At 30.2% G+C, this 18652-nt stretch overlaps 2 protein-coding genes across 4 annotated transcripts; both read left to right on the top strand.

Annotated features, from left to right (window-relative positions):
- The first annotated feature begins 302 nt into the window (after positions 1–302).
- LOC113512068 (26S proteasome non-ATPase regulatory subunit 12) lies at positions 303–6940 on the top strand. 3 transcript variants are annotated; one of them, XM_026895851.3, is made up of 9 exons: positions 303–442; positions 571–665; positions 804–920; positions 2159–2271; positions 2405–2783; positions 3148–3371; positions 5511–5667; positions 6065–6228; positions 6748–6940. In XM_026895851.3, the coding sequence occupies exons 2-9, from the start codon at positions 606–608 to the stop codon at positions 6884–6886; spliced, it is 1353 nt and encodes a 450-aa protein (XP_026751652.1). In that variant the 5' UTR covers positions 303–442; positions 571–605; the 3' UTR covers positions 6887–6940. The 3 variants fall into 3 exon arrangements, with proteins under 3 accessions (XP_026751652.1, XP_026751644.1, XP_031765215.1); XM_026895843.3 differs by having other exon boundaries at positions 330–451; XM_031909355.2 differs by lacking the exon at positions 303–442 and adding an exon at positions 451–469.
- A 1669-nt stretch (positions 6941–8609) lies between these two features.
- On the top strand, positions 8610–15038 carry LOC113511642 (uncharacterized). The gene is made up of 9 exons (XM_026895321.3): positions 8610–9244; positions 10120–10242; positions 11112–11219; positions 11453–11607; positions 12070–12231; positions 12627–12733; positions 13509–13620; positions 14043–14173; positions 14411–15038. Exons 1-9 carry the CDS (start codon positions 9077–9079, stop codon positions 14596–14598), a joined length of 1254 nt encoding a protein of 417 aa, XP_026751122.2. The 5' UTR covers positions 8610–9076; the 3' UTR covers positions 14599–15038.
- Positions 15039–18652: the final 3614 nt, after the last annotated feature.

Below are 18652 nucleotides of genomic sequence, written 5' to 3'. Positions count from 1 at the left end.
AGTTTTGAAGAATTATTTGGAAAAAAGAATCTTGAAGAAATTTTTCGAGAAAAGAAACGAAAAGAGAAATTTCAGTACTTTTTTGACAGTTTTGGTATTTGTAATTTGGTATATAAATACAATAAAATATATAAATAAAGACGACAAAAATGGAATAAAAGAAGTAGAGAAGGTAAAAGGTAAACAGGTAAAATAAGTTAACAGTGGATCAAAAATTTTTTTGTTGTTCACTTTGTTGCAAATAAAAAACGTAGTGAAAGACAATGCAAGTTGGGTACAAGTCCTTTAAAATCATATCGTTAGAAGAAAAATTACTTGGTGTTTGGTTAACAATCAAAATTCATATCTGGCAACCTTTGTTACAAGTGTCACATCAAATGAGCTTGCATTTACTATTTGTAATAAACGAATTACAATTATCCATTGAAATTTATTAAATCAGGTGTTTAATGTAATTGTTTTTTTATATGTAAATTAATATTTTTTTATTTAATATTCATAATAGTGATGTGAATTTTGCATTTTTTTTATTTCGCTATTCATAATCAAAGTTTTTTAATCACTTTACAGATTAGCGACCCATTTACGAAATCATCCCTTCAAAAATGACTACAAATGGTGATATTGGCGGTCTCGATGCCAGTGGTAAAATTATAAAAATGGAAGTGAGTATCTACAAGTAGTATTAGAATGTGAAATATAAAAGTTATAGCGATTAGGTTAGAATAATATACGGTTCCTTGACAAATTATTTCAAACAATGCCTATGTACTTAATATTTTAAATTAATATATTTCTTTTAGGTGGACTACAGCGCAACATGTGATGAGAAAATACCACTTTGGAAATCATGGGCTTCCAAAGGAAAAGTTCAGGACGCTATAGATCAATTGTTGGCCCTCGAGAAACAAACAAGAACTGTAATTATTTTTTATTGGCTATCCATAATATACCTTACATTAAATTATAAAATCAATTAGTCATACTAGTTGAAGAAGGTTTCTACCTGGTTGTCTTGCATTAAAATATCTATGGCAATACTTGGGGGAAGTAACTTTTAAAATTGACAGCCTCTTTGTTTACCATATACAGTGAACACTCTATATAAGCATCTCATTTGAACCAATTTCAATAAAAAAGCTTCTTATTGGGAAAATTTGCTTATGGAAAAAAAGGAGTATAAAAATACTTAAACTAAAATAATAACTATGGTGTGTAGAATAAATAAATTCATTTTTATTTTGCAAAACAAACATTATTATTATCATATAAGCATTTTTATTAACGATATTTAAAAAAAATTAAACAATAAAATTTTTATAAATCTTTGGTTTAGTATTGCCAAAATAAACGAAAACAATTACATATATTTATTTATAATAGTTTTTCTCTTATTCTCTGTAACAAAAGAAGCTCGTTGCAGGGTAAGTCATTTTCTTTTGTCCATTCTATCACCAAATTGCCCATTCTTACAATTTTCAATGTCCTGTAGCATATTATTGGCCATCATAATACACCTTTTATATTACTGGCCATTTTATAATTTTATATTGATTTTCTATTGTCTTATGTTTTACAATTCTGTCATTGATAGTCCTATATGCTTTCCTACTGGTGAAGATGAGAAAACTACAATATCAAGCATTTTTATTATCAACCTGTTTATCTTAAGTCCTTTAAAATAGATAGTTTATCCTTTAATGAAATTTAACATCTTTTTTTCTTCTGATACATATTTTATGGTTGAATTTAAAGCACAAAAATATTAATTATTTAAATTAACAGAAACTAACAGAATTCAAGTAACTATTTTATTTAACAGGAATTTACTTCAATACTGGCAGCACAAAACACAAACATATTCCAATAACAGATTTTTTTTAAATTTGAAGTTATGTTGTTGTAAACAGCTGATTTTACTTATGAATTGGCCTTAAATATTTAGCTTTAAAAAAAAAAAAAACAAGTTGCTTATACAGAACAGTTGAACTAAAAAAAGTTCCTTGTATAGAGGTTGCTTAAAAAAAATGTTGCTTATAGAGAGGTTGCTTATATAAAGCATTCACTGTATAACATTCATCATTGTATGAAAAAAATCCTATAATTCTGTTACCATTTTGTATGCTAAAAAAAATATTTTTAATATTATTATCTTTAGGGTGCTGATATGGCTTCAACTGCAAGAATTCTAGTTACAATAGTACAGATTTGTTTTGAAGCCAAGAATTGGTCTGCTCTAAATGATCATATTGTTCTTCTTTCAAAAAGAAGGTGAGTAATTAAAGCAGTACAGTACTCTTTAATTTACATCTGATACACAGATAAAACAATGTCAAAACGTTTATGTTTTTTTTTTACTTTGCCACATTATTCCAATATTTTTATATATTATTGATTATTTTAGGTCACAACTAAAACAGGCAGTTGTTAAAATGGTACAAGAATGTTATAGTTACGTTGATAAAACTCCAGATAAAGAGACTAAAATAAAACTTATTGAAACATTAAGATCCATAACCGAAGGCAAGATTTATGTTGAGGTTGAACGTGCCAGACTAACACATATTTTAGCAAAGATACGTGAGGAAGAGGGAAATGTAACTGAGGCTGCAAAGATCATTCAAGAATTACAAGTAGAAACATATGGGTCAATGGACAAACGTGAAAAAGTTGAGCTTATCTTGGAACAAATGAGATTGTGTCTGGCCATCAAAGACTACATTCGTACACAGATAATATCTAAAAAGATTAACACAAAATTTTTTGAGGAAGAAAACACTCAAGTAATTATTTTACTTATAATCTATTAGTTTACTTAAAGAACTGAACTCCTTTCTTTTTTCTCCTTATCTTAGAACAATAATGTATATGTGTATTTGCCAAATCTTATTGAAGTATAAAAGAAACTTAAAAATTAAACTGATTGACAAGTTCATAATCCATAATATACAACAAGTGCAAATAATTTTTTGAAAGTTTTAAAGTTTCATTCATTGGGATGTCTGTAATCTCTGATGTAAGAGGTATTACATTAGCTCTAGGTTATAAGTGAGGTCCCATGGATAATATAAGCATAATCTTGTTAATTAACTATTTGACTTTGGAATATATTACTGATCTATATCAATAATCAATTATATGTTTCAGGAACTAAAAGAAAAATTTTATCGTCTAATGATAGCAGTTGATCAACATAATGGACAATACCTTGCTGTGTGCCGACACTTCCGGGCCTTAGGGCCTGCAGGTGGCGCTGATGCGCTTATTGGCAGCGTCGTATTCCTTATATTGGCTCCATACGACAATGAACAGGCAGACCTCACACACAGGCTTAATGAGGAAAAGGATTTAGACAAACTGCCAGAGTATAAGTAGGTTTTTTTTTATCAGCTGTTAACTGTCCACTGTTGAACATAGTCTCCCCCATAAAGGGGGTTTTGCTAATAGTTGCCACACTTGGCAGGTGGATTGGTAACTGCAGTTTAGATTTTTGGTGATGTTTTAAGAGGAATGCTGCTGCCCATTTCTCAACCATAAGCTACCTTAGTTACTTCTTGTGACACCCATGGGAAAGGGGTGGCCTATTCTATGCCGGGACCTACACGGCTCAAGTAGGTTACTACTTACTTACTGTAATAAAGTATACAATTTTTTTACAAAATCCATTTCCTAATTTCTATTACTAAAAGGAGTTTCCCTTTGGTATGGTTGGTGTAGAAAAGTCATTTACATGATTGTAACACTATCTCACTATGTCTCACTATTTTTTTGCCATGCAATAGCTGTGCTTGTGCAATTATATTTCAGCATGAAGAGTGAGGCATTATAGTGATAGTACAGTAAGTGTAACACCATCCTTAAGAATTACAATATATGAGAGGTTCATTGTATTTTGTAATATGCATTGTGCTGTTTATGTTTATAGACTACAGTTACTACTTTTCATCAGGATTGTCAACTTGTCAGTGAATCTGTATTTGCATGTTGGATAAAAAATATTCAAATTTATATAACTAGTCTAGCCATAAATACTGTTACATAAAAACTTTTCTTGTTTTCAACTTTTTAATTATTTTGAATTTGGAACATGTTTATTATTTTAAAAACTTCTTTCGATTTTGCGCCATTTCACATATTTTTTCGTGTTCATTATCAAATTACAATATGGAATGGGATGTTAAAAAAAATAGGATTGCAGTGATCACCTTGCACAAAATGGATACGGAGCCATCGGTCATATTTCAGGCACTTAAAAGCTTGGCATCAGCCGTATGTTCGTATATTGTATTATCAACAGATAACTTCTTCTGTCGAAGGCCAGAACAGATCGGGGCGGCCGCGTGCTGTTTTTTTTTTTTTAAAAGAAACTTTATTTTCTGTCGTTAATTTTTATACAACTTTTTTGCTATTTTAGTTTTGCTATTGAAGGTCTACTTAGAACTAGAACTACAAAGGCTGTTAAAGCTAGAATTCGTCGAAACTCCATTAGGAAGTAAAAAATCTTATCGCGAGAAATGAAGATTCCCGCTAGGACTCTGTCGCGTATTATAAAACAAGACTTGAAGTTCGGTGCTTATGGTCGATATACAGGACCTGCCCTAAATAATTTTTTACAATTAAAGATAGCGGATCGATCAAAACACTTTCAGTCGCGATATGCAGGTGAAAGGTACAGCAATATCCTCTTTACTGACGAAAAAGATTTCACAATTGAAGAACACTACAATAAATAAAATAATAAAGTGTACGCTTACAGTTCTAAAGAAGCTGCTCAAGTGGTCGGAAAGGTATAACGTGATCATCATCCTTCATCAATGATGGTTTGGTAAGGCGTGTTTTATCAAGGAGTCACAAAACTGCATTTTTGTGAAAAAGGAGTGAAAACTTCAGCCAAAGTGTGTCAAGATACAATCTTAGATCGTGTAGTGAAACTTCTCAGCAATACACTTTTTAAAAATATACAGTGAACTTTCTAGCAGGACTTTGCACCTGGTTACAAGGCACCAACTATCCAAGCCTGGCTTGAAACCAACGTTCCAAACTTTATAAGAGCTAAAGACTGGCCCTTATCTAGCCCAGATAGATTTAGAGGACATGGCCTGTTCTAAACGACACGACGACATTCTCTTAAAAAATCTTTGGAGCAAGCAGTGGCGAAATTTGTCTTGGAAACAGTGCGTTAATCCATAGATATAAAAGACAGAGGTGCCCATTTCGAATATTATATTTTTTTTATTTTTTGCTGAGACTAATAAATATGTAGGTATAAATTTTAGTAATATTACATTACTTCATAAAAAAAAAATCATTTTCATTTGTAACAGAATTTTGGCTGAACTAGGTATATGTTGTTCTTTTTTCTTTCATTCATTTGAATTGTTATATGTATGAGTCGTGGTTAGTACAGCCAGCCGAGCTCCGCCCAGAAGTTTCCTGGACTCTTCACAGGTGTTATGGAGCGAGTTCACTGTACCGAGGATTTCTATAATAATTTATATATATGTTTATAGACAACTCCTGGGCTTGTTCATCAATCCTGAAATCATAAGATGGAACACCTTATGTTCAACATATGAGAAGACGCTACGAGTTACTCCATACTTTGATTCTACTGATGAAAAAGGACAAGAGCGCTGGAATGATTTAAAGAATAGAGTTGTTGAACATGTAAGTTATATAAAATTGCTATATTTGTATGTATTTTTTTATAGAACTTTTTACTGTTGACAAAAATAATTTTAATGCATTAACAACTGAATCGTACTTGACCGTATCATTTTAACACAATAATATTTTATTGTAAACACAAATATAGGTATGAAGTAAATGTAGGTAATATTTGGAACATTTATTACTTTCTATGCCCATGACATCATCCGCATAACGTAATTATCAAGACAATTAATCAACAGTTTTTTTTTTATTATTTAACAGTTCAATCGAATTGTTAAAGCGCCAAGCAGTTATAAATTAACATAGTTTCTATGAAATCCCACTAATAATCCACGTCATATCCACTTTTTATTCTCGTTTTATTTTTTACATTATTATTTTATTTCCGTAGAACATCCGCATCATGTCAATGTACTACACCCGTATTACGCTAAAACGTATGAGCGAGTTGCTGGGACTTAGTGAAACAGAGACAGAAGAGGCTCTAAGTCAGCTCGTAGTTAGCGGAGTAGTACGCGCAAAAATCGACCGTCCTGCAGGAGTCGTCCACTTTAGGTAAGTTTTACAACTTGTATAATCATATCTACTTTGTATTTTGATACAGAGTTCAGGGTAATATTGTTACTGGGTGTATATATAATTCTAAGGAAAAAATAATAATTCAAAAAGAAAAAGAACTCCATCCTGTTTAAAATTACCACTTTCCATCAGGTGGGCCGTCAGCTTGTTTGCCATTCTAAGTTGATTAAAAAAAAATTTAAACAATAATAATTGTAAGGTGAAAGACATCAATGAAACAAAAATATTTATATACTATAAAAAATATTATTAAACAGTTCATTAATGTCCACTTGGACAGTAAATAGCTGACCCAAATTATTACTAAGATAATTTGTTTAATTGCCCTAAATCGAGAATCAAAATTGGTATCCCATTTACCATGTGACAGTCACTGTATCTTTAAAAAGGTGAAATTAAATTTTTGATAATTAAAAGGGTCCCAACCTGTTAGTGTTTTTTTTTTTTTTTTTTTTTAATTGAATTTGATTATATAAAATGTTAATTTTATTGCAGCCTGAATATGGATGCATCCGACCGTCTGAATGAGTGGTCAAATAATTTGAACACTTTGATGCAGCTTGTGAATAAAACCACGCATCTTATCAATAAAGAAGAGTGTGTACATAAACATCTTATGGCTACTGCGGAATGATTTAAAGAATAATGTCATATTATTTATAATACAGAAATATATTCATTTCTCAAATCTTGTGTTTAATTGGCGTACCTTTAGTATAATGTACTATTCAATTTTAATGAACAAATAATTTCTAATTGTGTATAAAATCACGTGTAGTTAAATGAAGACCGATAAGAATTATTATTCGACGTTTGTGTTTATTCTCGTAAAATGATTAATTATCATGTGATTGTGTTGCATTTGATATAATTTTTTATGCACATATCGCGTTCGTGATATTGGCGCATATTTCTTATCTAAGCGTTACTATCTATAATTTTAGTACAGTACATAGCAGTGTGTTACAAATATTTTTATCTCACGTACAAACGTGAAAGTATAAATTATTCCATGAATTGGTACTGGCATCCTAAACAACAATAAGGAACTCAAAAGAGCTAAGCATTTCAAATATTATTATATAGGACCTTTATAGATCTAATTAAGAGGCTAAATTATATAAATTTGTGACGTGGTCGTGTTCAGGCGAAGGAATTTCCTAAGAGAATACTGGGGGGAAATACATACTCATACAATTATTTTTGAAATGAAGTATTATAATATTTTGATACTTTAGTTACTTAGGTCTTAAATTTATTCATAATCCTGGTAAAATTCCTATTTATCACTATAATCTTTGAAGACTTATAGTAATATTATTATATAAGTAATAAAAAACAATAATTATCAATTTATGGCAGTATTACCTATCAAAGAACAAGAATTATTGCCTTTATATAACATAACATACTCGTAAAATAGATATGCAATGCGGAAGCCATGGATTCGGATACCAAGAACTTTATTGACCTGACATATAGACTTTTTTTTATATACAAGTTAGAATGGCAAACAAGCTGACAGCCCACCTGATGGAAAGTGGTAACCGTCGCCTATAGACATGAGCAGTACCATGGACATAACAGAGTATACTGTTTCGCCCATGATACCCCCCATGCGTTGCCACTCCTGAGGACTTAGATGTTATTCCTCTGTACCCAGTAAATTCACGCCATATCCTACCCTTCAAACCGAAACACAGCTATGCAAACACAACTGCTTCACGGTTGAAACACGAATGGGACAGAGGTACCCAAGCAATCGACTTTTGTACAAAGTCTCCATCTGGTGAGACATTACAGTTTTAATATTTTTAGGATTTAATGCTTCTATTTCAGATAAATACTTACTTGTAATAAAGATTGTATATTGTAGCAAAGATAGTATTCGTATCATATCGTATCAGCTATTAATTTTCGGCAGCATCTCACAATACTATTGTTGTTTTAAGAAGGACACTGCTGCCTATCCGTCCACCATTAAGTTCTCTTAGTAACTTTTTACGATACCCACGGGAAATTAAGGGTTAGCCCATTCTATGCCGGGACTGCACGGCATAAAGCTAAAGATACCAAGTACCTAATACATTACTTGGTATTTTTATTGCTGTTGTTTCGACTTGGATTGGTCCACGTTTTGCCACAGCTGAACTGTTGAGCCCTACTTTCTGCGATTGTGAATTTTTAGCTCCTGCCTTAACATTTAAAGACTGACGTTATTGTGTACAGAAAACTAAAATTGAATAAGATATCTGTATCAATATTTAATATTTTGGTTATGGTCATAGTTACTTGACGTATTTGTGGTATTGTGATAGATACATTGCTGAGTTTAATAGTGGTACTGAGTTGGTTTTTCTTACGGAAAATCTGAGAAATTAGGAAACGGATTTAATTTTTATTTTCATAATTTCACTTATTCCTGAAGATTCCGGATTAAACGTCTATTTTTCTCTTAACACAGGGTAATCAAGTATGAAGAGCAGATATTTGACGTCATTGTATGGCATTTGTTTAAATATAAGTTTATATATTTGTGTGTGTAATTAAAAATAATAATTCGTATCCAAAGCATGTAAACAGCATCATTTCAACACGCTCACGTTGTCGTCTGCAATATACTATTTCTGTGTAAGTAATACCTAATTATTTATGGTATCGATAAAGAATCGGTTACTACGAGTTCCCGATAAGATACTCATTATTACTCCATTAGTACCTAATTATAACCGGTCACTGAAAATATAACTCTAGATTTATATCCAAGTAAATTAGTGTTATCACTAACTCGCGAGTCCTGTGTTCGGTTAAATTGTTATTTAAAATGATAATATTAATTATATCGGCATTAATTCCAGCATTATTGTTGCTGGTTGTCTTTAGATTTGCGAATAAGAGACGGAAGCCGGCGATTTTTGGAGTGTATCAATTACAAAATAAAAATTACTACTTCAAATTTGTTTTAGTGTATATATTTTTAAGAATAAGGCAGGTATGTATACGCTAAAAGATAAGATATACCCGTATATCTGTGACCGGTTAAGGATATATAATGTCATGGTTATACCTAACTTACGCTTGATAAGGAGGGAAGGGATTGTTAGTAATGGAAGCCAATAGCTCATTTGCTAACAATATATCTTAACATCTCCACGCGAAACCATCATGGTTAATTCTTGATGAATTCGTCACGATGGGCCAACTGATTTGCTTACATCTGCACCTATAATCTCTCACTGGTGCCCCGCTACCGTATTCCGATAGGGCAGGCGAGGTTACCATTTCATTTTCACCCATTAAAATAAAACACGCTTGATTTCCTGATTTCCCAGTGGTAACTACCTTATTAATAATATTATTTTAATTATTTGTAACTACCCAAATTCTTGTGTGATATCTCAGCCTAGAAAATTGAACACCTTTTCGATCGACTTTAAAAGGAGATTCTCAATTCAGGAGTAAATTTGTTTTTGTTCGTTACTTCATAACTCCGTCAATCATAAACTGATTACTTAGAAAGGATACGAGTATAATTACAGACTGGTCCAATGGAAATATGGTCAAAATTTGGTCAGTAGTTTAGTTTTAAAATAAAAATAACTGGTTTTGCCACAACTGAAATAATTTATTTTTTGCTAAACACGACCATAAATTGTTATAATAACTAAGATATGAACACCTATTCATGTATGTATAGCACATAAATATTCGATATAATCTTAATTTTTCTAGAGGTACCTCTACTTACCAAGGTACCTCTAACCTCTTTGATTAGATCGTTTTCAAAATATCTAATTATATTAAAAAAAGCAGCGATTTTTAATTATAGAACCATATTATTTATTACTTTTTTTTACATTATTTTAGCTCGTTAGTCACTTAAAGCGATTATTGGAAATAGAATTGGGTCGCAGTGCGGACGGAATTGTGCACGTTCAACGACAAGATGCAGTTTTGGAACAAAAGTATTATCTTAATGATCATGCACTGGTAAGATCGTTGCGATAATTAGGTAGATTATTTTTGTAATTACCCCCCAAGGGTGATCCTCGACACTATTAACATATTATTTAATTAATCATATCCTTATGGCAATCTATGGGGGAGACCTGTGTTCAGCAGTGGACAGATAACGGCCGATATGATGATCCAATGGGTGGTAAATATGCTTGTATGTATAACATTTTGTTTAAATGAAATACATATCAATAACTTATTTATTTACGTAGAGTGTGATATCTACTCATTTAAAAAAGTAATACAAATTTACCACTAGCATTGAATTTTGAAAATTTAAACCTATTTAGGGTTAATGTTTAAATAAAATGAATATTTGTTTACGGTTTGTCCTTTATACATTAATTATAAGATTGTATTAAAAAACAGAGTACCTACTAATAGATGAGTCAATAGTATCAATCATCATTGGTGAAGATCAGAATCAGATCAATCAGAATTGGTGAAGATGTCGCGTAACGTACGCAAAAATGATGAATATAGACCTTAGTTACTTAAAATGGTTTCATAGTCGGTCGAATAACAACAGCTTGGATATTAGGCCTCGTTCATATTTTTTTCTAATGGAAATTAGAACCCGACTCGCTTCCATTATCTTCACACTGTATAATATTTTGTAACGTTTACAGTACCTCTCATACGTTGCCATTTCTGTGGATTAAGGTGTTACAGTTCCGTAATTTCACTGTCATATCTCATTCTTGAGGTGAACACATAGCTATACAAGAGCAGCTGGTTTAGCAACAGAAGCACGAGTGGGATAGATATACCCATACAGATGACTTACTTCTACAAAGACCCTCTGAATAAAAGTATGTTACCTAAATATTTCTTGTTCGTAGGCAGTGGACGCAATTTATTTCAATGGAATGTCAAAAGAAGGAGACGCAATTATATGTGGGGTAGCGCGAAGACCTGGAAATGTTTGTGATGCATTTTTATATCTGAAGGTAATGAGATTATCAATCATACATTTTCTAATAGTTAACCAGATGGAAAGTGATATGATACGATAACAAATTCAAAATATCAGTTAGCTAAAATATACGCCTGTTTTTGTGAAACATGTGTTGTGCGGTTTACTTATCTATTGTGTAAATTTTCACTGACTCATCAGCGCCGGCAGGTTGGCATTGTTAAAGAAATATTGACGTATTTAATGAGGTATTGATTTATAATACAGATAAAAGGAGAAGAACTATTATTGTCACCAAATCTACCAGATACATATCTGAAGCAAAAAACTATTGAGGAAGGGGAGTACAGTGTAGAGGGTATAGAACTGAAAAATTTTGTTCCTATGAGAACTTGGGAGCTGAAATTTAATGGAGAAATGAAGTAAGTATCTAGATAATATTGGAATGTTAGGTCAATGTTATACCTATTTTATTAATGTGAAAGCTTTAAAAAAGTTTACATGATTGTTACTCTGTCGTAGTTACATTTCATTTAATTAATTTAAAACAAAGTCAAAGGTAGGTCTTTGATTTCCTATATCTTTTTGAGTGACTTTTATATATATATATATATATATATATATATATATATATATATATATATATATATATATATATATATATATATATATATATATATATATATATATATATATATATATATATATATATATATATATATATATATATATATATATATATATATATATATATATATATATATATATACACATATATACATATATATATATATATATATATATATCCAACAAAAGCAAAATGGAAAGAAGCATCATACATAACTAATCTTGTTGACTTTAAAAAAAAATATTAATATTTTCAGACCTAGAAATGAAACAGAAAAAAGAGCAGACGTACAAATGACCCTTACATGGAGTGCACAATGGGCACCTTTTAACTATGATAAGCAAATATCACCACGGTGCTTAGCTAGCAGCATGGCTAGGGAGCCGTGGTCACGAGACTATTTTAATTTGCTAAAAAGGTATGTTTTCTTAAAATTTTATTTGCCTTATCTACATACTTCGACTAGGTATTTAATTTTTTTTAAATAGATAATATAATAATATATATACGATAAATAATAATAATAGTCTCTAGTGACTATTGCTAACCATCCTTATCTTTTACTTAATAAATTTATTGACAGAAAATGTAGATGTACATGGAGGATAAGTATATTAAATATTGATCGAGTCAATTGTGACCCTATTTATTAGTATAATAATATGAACAGCATTAAGTAAATTATTGTGATTGGTTCAATTCCTTTTATGAAAAATATTCCATCTAATAAAGAAATCTTTCCTTTGAATAAAATTTATTTACGTTCAGCATACAATAATATACTTTATGTGTATAAAATTGGAATCTTTTTAGGTTACATCAAACTCATTACGAGCAAATGGGTTCCATTAAAGGCACTGTATCAATAAATGGAAATGAACATATTTTGGACGTGCCTTGTGTTAGAGACCACACTTTCGGTAATTATTCCACTTTATGAGTTTGAATAAGTTTTTAGTCGACTTTAGGCAGGAATAAAGCTGTAATATATTGTTACCATCCTAGAATGACATATCACTTTATCTAATATGCTAGAATTAAAGCAAGCTAACAAATTCTGTTGTCCTGTCCTCTTCTGAAAATGAAGTTTTACACATTGCATTTTGTTACACCATTGTATCTTACTTCCTGCTGTCATTACAAAAGCGAAAATTCCAAATATTAAATAAATATCTATTATTATATTTGCACAAATATATATGTGTATACATATTTATAAATCCTGAAATCTATATAAACGTGAAAGAGTAACATCATCCATTCGGATATTAGTTACCCGCATACTACTGAAAGAATTTGAATGAATTTTAGCATACGGATAACGTTGTATCCTTAATTAACATATAAGATACTTCATATACTGATTTAAAAGGAAAGAAAGATTTTTATTCAAGTAAACTGTGATTTTAACATTTTTTAATAGTCATTTACTAGCTTTTACTTGCGAGTTCGTCCGTGATACCGGGTTATATTAACTGACCGGATTAAAAAGTAGTCTACGTCCTTCTCCATGTCATATAGGACGCGTACACCAAATTTCATAGTGATTAGTAAAGCCATTAAGGCGCTATAAGATAACAACCAAACTCACCTTCACATTTATAATATTAAGTATTCATGAAGTCGCGGGATATAGCAACATAGTAAATAATAATTTAATTTGTCAATCTTTAATAAGCACAATATTACTTACAGGTCGATTCCGAGATTGGCGTACATTCCACCGATATGTATATCATTTTATATTCCTTGAAAATGGTGATTGTGCTGCTGTCGGTAACGTGTGTCAACCAGCAGTTTTATCTAAGTAAGTTTATATTGTGATTAACACAATCTTTGACCCCGTAATTTGAAATTGCTCTTATCTTAATTATTGTATAAATTAAGTGAGAATAATCCATGTAACATATGGTGACGGAACGATTTATTTTTATGTTATGCAGCCAATTAGTGGGATGGCACTGGAGTGTGGTGATGAATATGAATATCCAATGAAATAACGAGTATTAATATTTATATATTATAATTCAAGTTTGCATATTCAAATACATAAATTTGCATTTGAATTATTTATGAGACAAAAAATCTGGAATCACAGGAGTTATATTTACTGAATATTCTACTAAAGATAGTCTATAAATTGTTTAAAAATAGACTTACCCCTCAGATTTTAAAATAAATTCTAAATTTCTTTTTTTTTTTTAATTTAGCATGTATTAATTATTTTAGCTTAACGATTGGTTACTACTGTCGTCAATCCGACCAGAAAGTATTTCCAATAGATTCGTGCGACTTTCAATTGTATCAACACGGAGAGGATCAGATCCTGCCAAAAGATTATGGATTTGTTTTCGAAGCTGGTATGCCCTATATTTATTTATGTTTAGAATAACATATACCTAGTAATAATTACGTGCGATGCTTAGTCCAGTGAAGGCAATATCACATGCGCTCTGGAATCTTTAAACAATGAGATATCAGAGATCAGACATGCTTTATCTTTTTCACTCCTGCGTGCAATGCCAAAAAAATATTTATAAATAGCATACTCTTTATCTAAGCTTCTAAATATTTTTTTTTTTAACTTTCTTCCAAAGGTTGGGAATTATTTGCCGTACGTGTGAAAGTCGATGACGAAGAAACCTTTTATATCGGCAAAGATAGGGAGGCAAAGTTCTACGAGCGCTGGTCTACTGTTGAAGTGAACGGTGTTAAGGGCTGGGCCTGTGTTGAATGGCAATACAACAACGTACAAGCAAAAAATGTAACTAAAAATGTAGAGTAAATGTTGGTGTTCGAAAAATGCACTGTAACTATTGAATACCCATTAAATATGTCAAGTATACATATTTAATTGTGTAAATTATGTTATTAGGCATAGTATTGCTCCTAATTGGCTAAAATATTGTATTTAGTTTTTATAGAAATCGATTTTCTTATAAAAATACTTTTCAAGAAACAGTTCATATAGTCATTTGGATTGCAAATATCACGCGATAAAAGGCAGTAAAGCTCGCCATTATTATCACTAATGTTCACGAAATTCAATTTCGTCTCCACAATACATGTTTAACAGGTAAATAATACACAAATATAGCGAGGAAAGTTAATAATATTTAGCGTAACAATTCATGTAACTTAACTATTAACTTATAAGTACTACACAGACTAGCAAATAAATTATACTTTTATATTTTTATAAAGAATACAATTTGCTTTAAACAATATGTCTTTTCTTTGGTATTTAATATAAATTAATTTTTATTTTAATAAGCTATATCTCATAGAATAGCCATTTTGTAAAAGAAAGAAAAAATAATGAAATTTCACATTTTCATTGTCCAAAGTTGATTCACTCTAGTTATTCCAAAAATATAGTAGTAACTAAGTTCTTATTCTAGAGTACCAACTATATTATAATGGAAAAAATTGAAATGAAAAATTATTCACAATCTACAATCCAGTTTCTAATGAACAAATCCCTGCCAAGCTGTGTTGGCAGGTATAACTATAAAACAATCAAGAATAAATTAAAAATCTAGTGAGTCTGGACTTTCGCATGTTGCCATAATTATTGAGAATTTAATTAATGAGTTCTGCTTACTACTAGATATTTAATCAACAATATCAACTAGATAAAGATAGTTAAAAATACCAAAAAAAAAAAACAGATAACATCTCATCTCAGAGTTCTTATTTTTAATAGTTAATCCCTTTTTTATTGGCATCTAAAATTCAAGTTTATTGTATTAAAACCACTAATTTATTAGACACTTTTGTATTTAATATTCGGTTAGTAATTTTGTGTGTGCGAAGAAGTGTTGGTTTCGAAATTGGATTTGTAGTGAGTGATACTTTATTCATCATTAACCCGCGTTAAGTGTCTGAAGAATTAAAATTGTACTACTTTGATATCGTTTTCCTTGTTTTATAACCAAATTCCAATATAGTTCAGCTTCGAAATTATATGAAGAATTTCATGATCAATTCAGTTCGTGAGGCTTCATCTAGTTGATATTATTGATCGATGTTTCTTACTTCCACCCCGTCCCGTTCTAACCCAGGTATCGCCAACCCGACAAATGTGCAAAGCGACAAAATTAGTTTACTGCGAATTAGCATTGTAATACATTATAAAGAGCGATTCCGATATAAGTAATAAATAAATAGGATTTCACAAAAAAAAATGGGACAAAACAAAGTTATTGTTTTCAAAACTAAACTACAAAAATTTTTATGGAATCAATCTGTAAGTAAATCCTTTCAGATAAAAAAAGAATGTTCCAAATCAACTGATTTGGACACCTAACGATGAAGGTAAGAAATATAAAAAAAAAAATACAACCGAATAAAAAAAAAATAAAAAAAGAAGAAAAATGCAACCTTTTCCTTTTTGAAGTCGGTTAAAAATTGATGTTGTACAGAAGTTGACAATAAAGTGCATAAACATAATAACACATTATTTTATTGTTGACTAGGTGACTCTCATAATTAACAATAAAGTGAATATCAAGGGAATTATTTATATTACAATTATAAGCCAATCGAATGTACATTCGAAACACATGAATAATGCCATATTATGAAACGAATACCATCAGAGACTATAAAAGTTGGTACTTTTATTTTCACGTTTAGGTACACAATTATTTAATAGTTACAATGTATGGAAGACAGATTTATTACTTCATAATCATGAAAAATATTCCGTTTCTGGTCTATTTATTTTTATATTAGGGCCAAGTAACTTATTAAGTATAAATAAATTTATTAAATCTTAAATATAGTTGCATATTTATGAGTTTATTTAAATGGCAATTGACAGTAGCTGCTTGGGCAGGTAAGTAATAGATATTTGATAGATCATGATCAAGTGACATCTGGCGGGGATTTCATTAGTGTTATTTAAAAAAATGTTACAAAGTATATAATCGCCGCTACTAATTTACTAATATAGTGGCATTTACAGATTTTGTCGGCCCGTAATTTAGGACATAACTACAATTATTTTTTAATTATAATTAAACATTAATCTACATGACTGGAACTGTTAATGGTGGTACACTATTAAAAGATGTATTTTTGTTTTATCAACAATATAATATTAAAGGAACTTTATTCCAATTTGGTGATATAAAAATATATGTAATGGTAACCCTGTCAGAAAGTCACTCGTCATAATTGCTATAAGTATTCTACAAATTGACTTCTACTCGAACATTTGCCAAATTATCTTTAAATTCACACATTTATTTTCATTACGTAAGATAAATAACATGACACCAATTTAAGATATATACGACTTTACATAAAACACACTATAAATTGGACTAGATACCGAATGATGAATAGATTATTATTCCAAATCCTTTGAATTTGACGCTCATCTGACAAAAATGTACGCTTCTGTAGTATTCATCATTTGATGTCTATCTCGACCCTAAATTATATTCTGAAAAAATAGATCGGATAGCTTTTTTATTTTTATATAATTTTAAATTTAGAATTTTGCTACATCTACGTATCTACCGTAGGTATTTAAGTTATTGATCTATACTAGTTCCATTTAGAAATATATCAACAAGTGTATTCTGATTGATCGATAAAATTAGTCGACAGTCGATGACCAATCAGAATATAAGTTTCAAATCAACATTACAACATATTTACTCTCTACGAGAAAGAGTCAAGACATAATAGTCAAAATTGTGAAACACAGTTTTATGTAAATTCTAGCTTGTTACAAGAATGGCAGTTTCTTATAATGGTGTTTAAATAGACGGCTTAGAAGACTTGGACCGCTACAATATCTTAGTAGCCGAAATCAAAGCTAAAACTCAAGGCTTGTAAATCTAAATATATACGACAATAACATATAAATGAATGAACTTGTATACATTTTTAATTGATTATCCAGTCCCTTGGTAATTGATATTATTTAATACATTTTGAACCCAACAATAACAATACATATTGCATTAACAGTGTTAATGTCTTAATGTATTCTAAGATACATAATGTAACATAATTAATGTCCTGATTTATTATTATTATAAAAATATATTAATGAAACAATGCTTGTACTCATTGTAACAAGTGAATTTGCAGATAAATTCATTTTAAATAATACAATAATTATTGTTCTGTATGATTAAAAAGGCAATAAAAGGCGTTAGGTGGTAGACATATCGTCATAGTCGTAGAATACTGACGGATCTTTATATGTAATCTTTGTCAGATCCGTCAGTATTCTGCCGTATAAAAAATGTACACCTTAGAGGTGGTATTTTTACTGGTAGGTGTGGCCACCTAATATAAGGCGAAGACTCAAAAACAACTCATGAAAGTTGTCATTTTGTTGACGACCAATCCTCATATAATAATACCAGTATAAATAACACCTATGATCTCTTTGCACTTCTTATGACAATAAATCAGGACCTGTCTATAGGGTTGCCAGTTGTTTATTTTAAGGAATATTTATAGATCTGCCCAACTGAATATATCTGTTCTAGAAATAAAATGTGTCAACATAAAATAAATATTTTAAATTAAGAACTTTGGTATGTATACATAACTCCGTTATTTATAAAAAACGGCAAACCTCTTTTCCTCTATTGAATTGTTTTGTGTTTATCTTTCGCGCTTAATATTAAATTTAAAAGAAAATGTTAAAATACGTTTGTATTTTGTAGGTTTTAGTTTTTATGAAGGGTAACACTAAAATTATATAATAGGTGAAGCCCCCAATTCATAGATCGCAACAAGTACCCTTAGCATTTATATATTTATTAATATATAAATGCTAAGGGTATATGCTAAGGGTATATATATATTCT

This window comes from Galleria mellonella, unplaced genomic scaffold (genome assembly GCF_026898425.1).
Source record: "Galleria mellonella isolate WM207_F2 unplaced genomic scaffold, CSIRO_AGI_GalMel_v1 utg139, whole genome shotgun sequence".
Classification (NCBI taxonomy): domain Eukaryota; kingdom Metazoa; phylum Arthropoda; class Insecta; order Lepidoptera; family Pyralidae; genus Galleria; species Galleria mellonella.
The sequence above is the reverse complement of the archived record's forward strand: the minus strand, read 5'-3'. Positions and strand labels throughout refer to the sequence as shown.

Bases quoted from the DNA above. Each gene is read 5' to 3' on its own strand.
- LOC113511642 (XM_026895321.3), top strand. From the start codon at position 9,077: ATGATAATATTAATTATATCGGCATTAATTCCAGCATTATTGTTGCTG. The intron at 11,608-12,069 runs GTAAGTATCTAG...TAATATTTTCAG, and splicing joins AAATTTAATGGAGAAATGAA to ACCTAGAAATGAAACAGAAA. The intron at 14,174-14,410 runs GTATGCCCTATA...TTTCTTCCAAAG, and splicing joins TGGATTTGTTTTCGAAGCTG to GTTGGGAATTATTTGCCGTA.
- LOC113512068 (XM_026895851.3), top strand. From the start codon at position 606: ATGACTACAAATGGTGATATTGGCGGTCTCGATGCCAGTGGTAAAATT. The intron at 666-803 runs GTGAGTATCTAC...TATTTCTTTTAG, and splicing joins GTAAAATTATAAAAATGGAA to GTGGACTACAGCGCAACATG. The intron at 3,372-5,510 runs GTAGGTTTTTTT...ATATGTTTATAG, and splicing joins GACAAACTGCCAGAGTATAA to ACAACTCCTGGGCTTGTTCA.